Source organism: Tachypleus tridentatus, chromosome 10 (assembly GCF_004210375.1).
Source record: "Tachypleus tridentatus isolate NWPU-2018 chromosome 10, ASM421037v1, whole genome shotgun sequence".
Taxonomy (NCBI): Eukaryota; Metazoa; Arthropoda; class Merostomata; order Xiphosura; family Limulidae; genus Tachypleus; species Tachypleus tridentatus.
The window spans coordinates 191,327,860-191,340,041 of NC_134834.1; the positions used below are offsets into that span (position 1 = coordinate 191,327,860).

Genomic DNA, 12,182 nt, shown 5'->3' on the forward strand with positions numbered 1-12,182 from the left:
ACACTTATAAAGTGAAATTCAATAACTAACATAATAACTGCATTCTAAGCACTTATTAATTTTTTTTAGCCTTTACCTGACATTGAACAACAAATAAAAGTCAGGTATACTCTAATATTCCACTTTACTAAGAGTTAAAAAAGAATAATAGTATTTTTTCATTATTCATAGAAGTAATTAACAGCTATTTTTAATATAAGACTCTCTATCATTTAGAGTACCAAAGATATTCCATTATTTTCACACTCACCATCAAAAATACTTAACCAAATTGAACCAAACATTACAGACTTTTTAAATATTGTCTAGTTTCTGTTATATGATTCATAGCATTTGTTTTATTGTATTCCCTGTGAAATGTCCAAAATAAAAACAAAAAACACATTTGTTACAATACCTTTTCATACTGTTCACAGGGAATTATATATTTTGTATGTCCAATCAATAAGATTGTGAAATATTTATTAGTGAAACATTCCTTCACTTTTTAATATGGTGACAGTTATCTTTGTTAAGATCAATTTGTATCTAATAATATGTATAATTTGTCTTAAATAAACAATCTTGTATTCATGTGTGTGTGCTGTCTGTACACAACAAAGTTAAATAAAAAAATTTAACACCATCAAAATATTTTACAGTTACAAGTGAATAATTTACCACACTTGCTAAAACTCAATACCCATACTAAACATCCGGTCATAGAAGGTTATTATAGTTCTTAAATAGATATAAACACAAAAATATTATTAAGAATGAAAAATAACATCACCACAAACTACAAAAAAAAATCTCTAATCAGTTGAAAATTTTTTCAAAACTTTGGTTTTGAGGTTGCTTCATTATCTTTAACTATACCACACCCTCACCAGTATCTGAAGTTTAACTGTTTTGCACACTTCAAACTTACTGATGATAAAAAAGTTTCACTAATTGAGCCTGTATTTTGTTTCCCACTCAAAATACACTAAAACAGTACATGAACTAAATTTATAAAATTAAAAAGCAATCAAAATAACCTCTTCTTCCTCCTCATCCTGGTTTTCATTATCTGAATTTGATTCATCATCAGAGTCTTGACCTCCAAAATCCTAAAGATTAAAGAAATCAAAAGTTTAAAAACACCAACAATAAGAGAAGACTAACAGAAAAAATTACAAATTTATAATATAAAATAACAGTATTCAACTGTTTATAGAAAACATAATAAAAACAATATTAAAACCACTTCTATAAAATATAATGTATAACCACCATTTTCAAATGAAAGTAATAATCTCTGAAAAAATACATATTTTAATTTAAATATATTTTTTAATTAAAACTAAATACCAGCATTGGCATTTAAAGGTAATGCCATATGCATTCTTAGATTACTGTTTTGCAAAGAAAAAAAATTCTTCAGGTTTTGGAAAGTCTTAATTGAGGAAATCTTTACATCATGGTCTCTTATTACAGAATATTAATTACTTATGAACACTTAGGAGTTGTTTTAATTGTGAACATCGGAAAAATTATTAATTTATATGATACCAAATAAAATAGTTTAAAAAAAAATGCCAGCATACAATCACATATCTATACATTTGATAAATATAAATAATAATTTAAGTTATGCCTTATGCTAAGGATGTTTATGTATTCAATTTCTATATAGAATCCACACCTCTAAATTGTCATCACAAAGTCCATCTTCATCATGGTCAGATTCAACAAGTACATCTTCATCATGGTCAGATTCAACAAGTTTTCTTTTTTTCCCTTTTGGGATTAACCATTCTTGGTTGTGATCTGTAAAACCCTTCAGGTTCTCTTCCACATCATCTTCCACATCTGATTCTGATGCAGTCTCTCCTAGATAGAACAAAACTTTTATATCACACTCAAAAGATTTTGTGACTCATACAAATAAAACTAGAAAACAACACAGTAGAGTGCACATCTCCACCATGCAACATTTATACTTCGCTCTCAAAAAATATGAAAATCTGTCTGTATGTCCATTGTTTAAAACAGACACGAATCATTTCTGACAGAATAATATTCTACACAAGTTCATCAAATTCCTATCGTGTTTGACCAAGATATAGAACATAACTAGTGTAAAAAATTGATTCCCACATTAAAAAGATAAATATTTTTATGAAAGTATTCAAAAAAAGCAATTATGAATTCTGATAATGTACTCATACCTTTACAGAATTTTGCACATTATTAGTAAAAATTATGAGGATTTCATACTAAAAATTTCAGGTTTTTAAAATATGTCTTAAAACTATTTTAACTAAAGATTTACTCCTAAAACTTTTTCTTTCAGAATGTTGACTATCCAACATGTAGAATAATTTTCATTTTAAGATTTTAAAATACTTTTATGCATCAAAATTTTCAAATTTCACATGTGAAAATCGTAATAACCTACAAATAATTATCAAATGTTTTATAAGAACATTTTTTTTTATATTTTATCCATTATTTTTACAATCAAATTGGAATCTCTAGATGTGTTTGACAGATTTGACCAATCTCGTAACCACCATAAAAAATTAAGAAATAAATATAAAGTATGCATTTTTTTTTCTAGAGTGGCCACATATTATAATTCAAAAACATAAATATTAAGCCTAAATAACAAAATGTCATAAAATTACATATTTATTATTTTTATTAAAAATTGACCTTTCAGTCATTGCTTCCTAACACCACAAAATTTACAATGGAACAGTGCATGTGTACTCATGTTACCATATACAATAATATGAAACTGGCCTTCAGTCTTTACAAAGTGACTTGTCTTGGCTGTGTTGTAGTGGACTAGTATTTTGTAAAATGCAGTCACATATCAGTTATAATAAAATATATATGTATATACATTATTACTATTTGCAAATATGTTCTAAATTTATTTTTCTTAAAACATACAACACTAAATAAGTATAGCAAACAATTATGTCTTCTACTTACAAACACCTTTGTACTTGTTTTCTACTTTCCATGGTTGTTAAAGCCTTTTGAAATTTTGCAAGTGGAGGATATCGAATTAAATGTATTTTTAGGTTTTATATATAACATTCAAAATAACCAAAAACCATAAATAATTATATCGAAACCACAAAATTTCACTATAATTTATCAAGTTTAGTAACCAAGCTGTATCTGAGCCTCAAGAAATATGAAATTTCCAGTAAACTACACACTCAACCTACCTTCTTGAAGTCTTGTTTCAAAATATGATGTCATAAAACGTGAAAATAGCTGAGAAAACCACTATGAGCACATACTGAGCTTACAACTGGTAATGCACATCTCACATACAGAAATAAGCATATACAAGAGAGCATTTCCAAAAATGGAAAGAAATGAACAGGACAACTGTGTTTGATTCAGTACACAGGCAATATTTCAGCAAACAGATAAGAAAGGATGTTATTATTTTATATTTTAACTTGTCAATATTGGTAATTTCAGTTATTAATTAATATGAAACTACAGGCTTTACATTTTAACATCACAAACATCTCATTTGAACCAGTACTGATTCAACATACCACACGACACAAAAAAAACACTTGTTTAAATGTTTTTTTAATATTTATTTTTAAATTAAGAAACCAAGTAATGTATAATACTATAATTTGATGCCAAATTTAAAAACAAATTTATAAAACAGTCATTCAATTACATTTGAATGCAAGCCAACAGTGACATGGCCTTTGAACTATGGGCATATGAAGATCCATCTCAGTAGGATACAGATATCTGTCCCAAAAAGGATGCGAGCCCAAAACCTTCAATTATACTGGTGTTCCAAGGCCAATGCTTTCCTAACAAAGCTATCTGGGTTCAAGTCCCAAGCAGAAAAATCTCCACCTCAACCACTATAAAGTTTAACACTATGTAAAGTAAACACTATGTAAAGTTTAACACTTTGTATCCTTTTACCAAATTGGCTTTTTCAACTTGACAATCAACCTGAATAACTTAGGCAAAGCTATGTTTTATTGTACAAATTTTCATTCTATCTCTGAAAATGAACAAAAAGAAAAACATCCATACATAGAACAATATATATTAAGAAATTTGATGCCACAGTCATAGTTCAATAAGCATTAATAATAACTTTGAAACAAAAAAAATAATTAACGAAGACAATTTCACAAACTGATAAGGAGTGCATAATGCCACAAATCAATACAAGTAAATTACAGCCTATAATGAATAGAATACACTGTAAAATAAGCTGGAAGCTTTTGCTATCAACAAAATTTTTAGTGATAGTAATATTTCATGAGATTCGAGAACTTAAAAGAGATCAAAGTTACTCAGAAATCAATATACTAAACTAACAATGCAAAAATAATCTTCATGGGTGTGAAAAAAAATAATAATGAATAATATATAACTTTAAGAGTTATTTTAAAAACTGTACATATCAGAAAATAGTGGAATATTGATGTCCACCATTTTTTATTTTTCCAGTTTTTTTTTTAACTTTGAGAAATAAAATAACTGTATCAAAATGCTTTCCTAATTTGTAAGATATACTGACAAATACTAAACAATAAAAGCTCTACTAGTTGTTTATAAATCTGATAACATTTTGAAAAAAACAAAACAAAAAACACTGCTTATAAAATATAAAAAATAAACAAACCTTTCACCACCATAATTTTATATGTTTAAGGACAAGCAAAAACAAGGGTCAATTTTTATTTTTAATACAAAATTTATTCAACTGAAAACAGAACAGGCATAACTTACCTTCTGATGTAATGTTTTCATGTTTTTTCTGTTCTTTCTTCTGCTTGGATGTAACCCTTTTGGCCTCAATTTGATGAAGTTTTTTGAGACTAAACCCAAACAAAATAATCAAAAATAATAAGCCATCCCGAGGCTGATTACACAACATTCATGCAAAAATCAAGCAATGAATGGAAATAACTTATTTATAACATATATCTTAAAGTTATCATATAACCAAAACTCACATTTAGGAGAAATTCTATGATCAAATAAAGATGCTCTAGAATTTTTTGAAGTTAATTTGGGGTACACAATAGATCTAGTGAAAAACCTGTTTATTCATTTTTAATAATTTACCTTCAAATAACAAGTCAAATTTAGTTAAATTATTTGTGTTCAAACAATTACTTCAAAACCTACAATGAATTATTTCACACTGAAGATAGTACAGGGAAAACATGCTACTGTGTACCAACATTTAACAGCATCTCCAATAGTCTACCATTATGCTTAAGACTAATCTCTCTTAATAAGGGGCTTAAAAGACTGGAGTTAAATAAAAAAGACATTATTGTGTGTTTGTGGCAGGAAAGTTTATTAAATTGGTCAATGTTGTTGAAACTAACATGTTCAATAATGACCTGAAGTGACATGACATAATGCTTACTGTTAGATAAACACAACTGTTTAACAGAAGTGTTATGATTTAGATGGTTTAAATATAGTAAGAGTTTTAAACTTAGTTATTTTTAGAAGTGATAGTTTGTTTTAGGTTTATGCAACTGTTTTTAAATCATATTTTGTGTAGTTTGTTATATTATTGCATCATAATACCTTGTAGTGTGTGGAATGTTCTAGTCCTCCATTGGGGAATAAATATACCTCGAAAATTTTGTTTCAGAGGTATAGTAAGATAGGCCTAAACAGCATGATTGCAAGTTTAGCCATAAAGAACATATAGTGGCAACTTTTGAAGTGAATTGTACTGAATATACGGAGTAGAAAAAAATAATCTTGCCAATTGTATTTTAAAGTGATTGAACCAGCATGTGTGGACTTTGATAAACATACACGCAAAAGAATTATTTAAAGTTCTGGATGGAACTCTGGTAACCAACAATCATAGAGGTGATTTTAAAGTGAAATGTATTGTAATAACAGAGCAGAAATAATCGTTTATCTTGTAAACTAGTGTTTCAAAGTAACTAAACTAGCCTGTGGACTCTGAATAAATAATACTTGTAATAACTAACACTGTAATGGACATTTGTTTGACTTGTTTTAATATGTTATTTTAAAACAAGTAGAATGTGTAGTTTTTGTTTTATTGCTGATATTCATCATTAACTAGCTGTAGGCACAAACTGTAAAGAATTTGGCCTCATACATATATATAAAATCTGACACTTACTGTGTCTGTCTACATGGAATTTCATGAGAAAAGAAACCCTTATTCATTAGTTATTTCTAGCCTACTGCAATGGTCAGTGCTATAAAAGAATGCTTATTTTTTAAAGACTTTTTAATTCTGTTATAAAAAGCCTATATGAAATTCATCATACGAGGTCTGTTATAAAAAATACGCGGACTGTTTGAATTGCGCGGCTCCAGTTTGTTCCAGGGGAAAACACTTGGTGTCGCTAGGTTTGCACAGATCAGCTGATTACGACGCCATTTCCCGATTGCAGATATCTTCATTTGTGTATTAGCTACGTGGTTTTAAGTGAAGTGCGATTTTTTCGTTTGGTGGATTTCAGAATGAATGACCTGAAGGAGCAACGACTTGCTGTGAAATTTTGTGTTAAACTTGGAAAATCTGTGACTGAAACTTTTGCTATGCTTAACACGGCTTACGGTGATGTTGCTATGAAGCGTACGGCATGTTTCAAGTGGCATGAACATTTTAAGGATGGTCGACAGTCCATTGAAGATGATGAGCGTCCTAAACGTCCTTCCACGTCAACTGACGACCCACTCGTCGTCAAAATCAACACCCTGGTGCGGGCAAATCGACGTCTCACTGTCAGGGAGCTTGCTGAAGAGTGTGGGATATCAGTTGGATCTTGTTACGAGATTTTGACCGAAAAATTGAAGATGCACCGCGTTGCTGCGAAATTTGTGCCCATTCAGCCCTCAGAACTCGTGAGTTTTTGGCCAAACACTCGATCACTGTTCTTCCCCATCCCCCCTACTCACCTGACCTTGCTCCTTGCGATTTTGTCTTGTTCCCCAAAGTCAAAAGACCCTTAAAAGGAAGAAGATTTGAGACGATTCCCGAGATTAAGGCAAATGCGACAAAGGAGCTGGAGGACATTACAAAAGAAGCGTACCAGACCTGTACCTTCTAAATAAAGTACATTTTGTTTTATGACGTCAGTCCGCGTATTTTTTGAACAGCCCTCGTATAACTCATAAAAAACTTATATGTGAACTTACTATTCACAAGATCCACTAGGATCATTTATTTCTTTAAATATTATTTAACAGCATCCACAATTATAAGCAGATGCTTAAGATACTTTTAAGCTTATTAATTAGTAAACAAATAACGTGTTTTGAATGTCAGATGTAAATATAACTTATGACTTTCTCTTAAAACTTTTCAAAACCCAAACTCAATTAACTGCCAGATTTTTCTTGATATGTAATTTTCACTTTAAGCTACTTTAAGTAAGTTATAACAAGGAACAACTGGAAGACAGAATGTGTTAAATACTTTTTTCTTATTTTATACCTATAGAATGAACCTTCAACCCATTCCCTGGTATATTACCAGCATATCCTCTTTACATGTAGTTTTTATAACGTAATATCAATCTGAAGTATGTTTCAGCCATCAGACTATAACTTTCTATAAGACAAAATCAAATTTTGATAGAAAAAAGTACATTGCTAATTAGCTTCTATATTTTCTATACTGTTTTAAAACTAAATGACCAAGATAAGAAGTTATTATTGTAATACAAGTTATATCTGATGTAATTTTAAGGTTGAAAAAGTATGTATTTAAGATACGATTTTATCATATTGTATCTTATGCTCTTATCTTTTAGAAAATGCTATCTGGCTAACTGCTTTATATAACTGACATGCATGAATATACACTGATATTTAACCAAAACAAAGCGGAAAATGAATATGCACTTGAAGACAAAAGGCTTTTGAAAGGCCTTTACACTTGTTTCTCCACAACAGGTAGCTGCCATCCATTCTACAAAGTTTCACCAATATGCACAAATTAGTACAGGTCCACAATCCCATATCCGAAGTTCTGAAATTCAAAACACTCCAAAAACCAAAAGGTTTTTCCTGGAGTGTGGAGCATCAGTATAACAGCTGACCCAACTCCAAACCCATTTGACCCACATCACTCAGGTGTGACATGGCAGCGTGGCCCTAGCGCCCAGCAGTATGACAGGTGCATCAGTTGCGTCTCAGTGCTCCTAGTGGTCACACGACGCGTGTCTGCTGAGCAGTCTGACAGGTGCATCAGTTGTGTCTCAGTGCTCCTACTGGTCCACAGGTGTCTGCTGTTTGCTATTTTTTTCTTGATTTTATTTTGTGACTTTGTGTTTAATTTCATGGCAAAAATACCAAAAAGAGCTGCAGACACCCCAATGTGTAACAGTGAGAAAAGGAAAAGGAAGCATCTGACGTTATCAATTATGCAGAAAGTGAAGTTATTACAGAAGCTTGAGTCTGTGTGGTGTCTTACTGAAGAATATGGTGTCAGAACTACCACTGTATATGATTTAAAAAAACAGAAACACTATTCCATTTATCAGTATGTTACTCTATAAATAAACTGTAGTAGTATTTGTAGTCTTTATTTAATCCACTTAGTGTGAGTATTCATATGTTTTTGCTGCAGTATTAATATCTGATCATGGGGTGCTGTCCTGGACCCTTCTGGGATGACACATTTCTTCTAAAACATAAAAAATTCCAAATTCTGAAACACAACTGGCCACAAGGGTTTCTGTACAGTCTAAAAATGTGGGCAATCAAGTATTAACTTGTATTAGCAAATGATACTTGAACCAAAAATTTAAACACCTTACCGTTTTTTTCCTCTTCTAGTAAGTGGTTGTGATGTATCATCTAAACATAAGAAAAACAAAACCAAAAAGATCATGAACACAAAGATAAAAAAAAAAAACAATTTAACAACCAAATACAGTTTAATTTGTGTGTGTTTAAACTGCATGCATTAACAAGTAAAGGCAGTGAACAATATCAAAAGTAATGTCTTCCCAGAAATATAAAAAATATTCTAAATGACTATCAAAACTGGAAGAAAAAAAAAATGGTTAAAACTTGCAACATTACTATAGTTCAATAGTCTAGAATTACTTATTTAAATTATTTTCTGTTTGAAGAAATAAAATCATGATCACACTTCACTTTTCATGGTTTATTTGGATTTTTGCAACCACTGTAGTTATTTCAGAAGTCATCAAAAGTCTAGTAAAAAATCTAAAAATACATTTTTAAAATCTTACTTCTTTAATATCTTTAAGAGATATCACCTAACATTTATTAATCTCCATATAATTACTCTTTTCCCTAAAATTTTTCATATTTTTTGTACTTATAAATTCAAATTATAATGCAACTGTTACAATGACCAATGTATATTAATAATCATAGTTCACTGCCATCTTTTAATGTACACTGCTGCTATGTAAAAATAAATATTTAAAGCTATAATGTAACGTATTCATTTTACACGTATAATTTAGAATGTAATCACTGCACCATACAATATACTTTAATTAAGTCCATACTATCAAAAGGCTTTTATATACTACCTTTGCCTATTCTAAAACTGAATGCTAAACTCTAATAGAGGTTTTAAAATTATTCCCATATTCAACAAGAGATGGATGTTGAATATCTGAACACGCTTGTCAATTTGCTTATAGATATATTAGTTTACTACAGGTATATATATTAATATACATACATAGAGGTGGAAATTGAACATATGAACAAGACTGTAAATTTGCTTTAAAATATAAGATTAGTTTACAACTAGTAACCTATTATTGAATGTCTTTAACCAGGTATTTAGGCCTAACTTTCTTGCGCATAAACTGAGATTTGTATTCACGTAAGTTTTATTCACACATGCCATTTTACCATGAGTCTTACCTTGTCCCTTAGTGCTAACTAAATGAAGCAAATTTGGGGGTTTTTGCTTTTTAGTCTTCTTTCCTGGTCCTCTTCGGGGCTTTTCTTGGAATTTTGCCTTTCGTCCCATGATCTTTTAAACCTTTGAGTTTAACTTAAAGGTTAGATCCTCTAAAAGTTATATACTTAACCCACGTGTATACAGTTGCAAACCGTCTAATAAACTTTTTCCACCAGGTGCTTTAACGCGACAATGGAGAAAAACAAACATTGAAAACAAAATAGTCGCGTTCAGGTATCTGCTGCACTTTAAATTATTCCTTTTAATACTTTAATAACAATAACTATGTATTACTATTGTAAAAGTAGCCTATAAAAATAGTTGTTAATTGTTTTTTAACATAATGTTTTATTTCCAAAAATAAAACATGAGCCCCTGCTTTTTTGGATAGTTTAATCCTTACAAGTGTAATGTACATTTTGTAACTGAGATTTACATATATGTGAAAAGAACATTTTATGGCATATAATACTTTCCAATCACAGTGACCTGATAGGTTATTGATACCTGTAAAGAATTTAAATTTATGAAAACATTTCATTAATAATAGTATGATATAGCGGTTAGCACGCTGAAATTTAGTCCTAATATCCATTGTTCGCTTTGCAACAAAATAAAATCGCATTATTTGAAGCCGTTTAAAATTAACAATGGTGCCAACCTTTTTAAAGAAGGATCGGAAATATCGTTAGACACTGCCACACGGGGCCCGTGCCACAAATCCCTAGCAATTGTCTTGAAAAACCAGAATAGAAAATCGTGATCGATATCATACTGAGTTTGTTTGTTGTTACACCCTTGTACAAATAAATTGAAACAAATGATCATTTTACAATATTTTCAGCATGGCGGCCGGTGTAGGCTAGCTGGACCCGCTGATTTTCTTGAACAGTCATTTGTTTCACACAGACGACGTCATTAGCTATGTTTTGCAGTACGGTCGATCTATTTTTGGGATATATGACGAAATTTTGAGGAATATTACGTCATTCAAAATTGTGTTAGAAGGACAAGGAGACCAGTCAAAAAACAACTTTTTACCAACTCAATGATGAAAAAACGGGAACAATGGGGTCTGAAATACAAGAACTGGACGCAAGAACAATGGAAAAGGTGTTATTCAGTGACGAGACTCATTTTTTCGTACAGGGTCAAAGAAGTCTGCATGTTCGCAGATCTTCAGGTGAGAAAATTCGAGAATCTCACATCAATCAGTTCGTAAAACATCCCTTGAAGAAGACGTTTTAGGGCTTTTTCAGCTACTACGGCGTCGGAGGCTTACATATCGCAAAAGGTATGATGCGAGGACCACAGTACATCGAAGTTTTGCAGAGAAGAGTCGTTCCAGAATTGAAAAAGAGATTTCCAGATGGATCTGGCATTTTTCAGCAAGATCTGGCTCTGTGCCACACATCGAAACTTGTGAAGAATTTTATGACGACAACGCAAATAAAGGTGCTGGACTGGCCTGGAAACTCTCCTGACTTAAATCCTATTGAAAATCTTTAGGCGATTTGTAAAGAAAGACTTTGGGGAAAAGACTCTACTACGAAAGATAAGCTAACTGAGGTCATAATTGAGGTGTGGTACCGCGATCCAAAAATTAGTAAAGATTGCAGTCAACTCGTGGACTTGATGCCAAAGCGGATTAATGATCTTTTGAAAAATAAAGGCGGTCATATCATGTATTAACTTGTGAGTAATTTTTTGATTCTCAGAAATAAAACGCAAAAAATTGAAAAAATTGTAATTTTCCGTCTTGTTTCAATTAATTTGCACAAGGATGTAGTTAAAAGCAGAACTACACAATGGGTTATTTGTGCTCTTCCCATCACAAGTATCGAAACTTAGTTTCTAGCATTATAAATCCACATACATCCCATTGTGCCACTGACAGGAGATGTGATATCATATTAAAATGCCAAAAATTCCCGCTTCTATGGATTCGAGCTCCAAATGTTTTAAATACCTTGCGACGCTTCTGGGTAGTACGCTGTTACATAAAAAACAAAAATATAAACATACTAAAACAAGTAAGTAGTAAATCCTACTAAATTTATATACCACAGCGGTCAACTGAATCTTTTTTATACATATTGCTTAATGAAATCTCTCTCTCTCTCTTACAATATAACAGTTAAATTTATTAAGGGTTATAAATGTTTTGGTAAAAAATCTATTAATGACATTTATAGTTGTAGAATGATTAAATATTTTGATATATTTATTTATCGTTTTAAAAACA

At 30.8% G+C, this 12,182-nt stretch overlaps 1 protein-coding gene across 2 annotated transcripts in view; it reads right to left on the reverse strand.

The window, feature by feature from the left end:
• LOC143227839 (28S rRNA (cytosine(4447)-C(5))-methyltransferase) overlaps positions 1-10,126 on the reverse strand; it is a 31,146-nt gene extending 21,020 nt beyond the window's left edge. Inside the window, exons 1-5 of one of the 2 annotated variants that reach the window (XM_076459135.1) lie at positions 9,898-10,125; positions 8,805-8,844; positions 4,762-4,850; positions 1,667-1,854; positions 1,020-1,091 (exon numbers count right to left, since the gene is read on the reverse strand). In XM_076459135.1, coding sequence (XP_076315250.1) covers positions 1,020-1,091; positions 1,667-1,854; positions 4,762-4,850; positions 8,805-8,844; positions 9,898-10,006 — 498 coding nt within the window. In that variant the 5' untranslated portion in view covers positions 10,007-10,125. Of the gene's footprint in view, positions 1-1,019; positions 1,092-1,666; positions 1,855-4,761; positions 4,851-8,804; positions 8,845-9,897 lie in introns of both variants that reach the window. The other variant, XM_076459136.1, reaches the window with a different exon arrangement.
• Between the last annotated feature and the right edge of the window lie 2,056 nt (positions 10,127-12,182).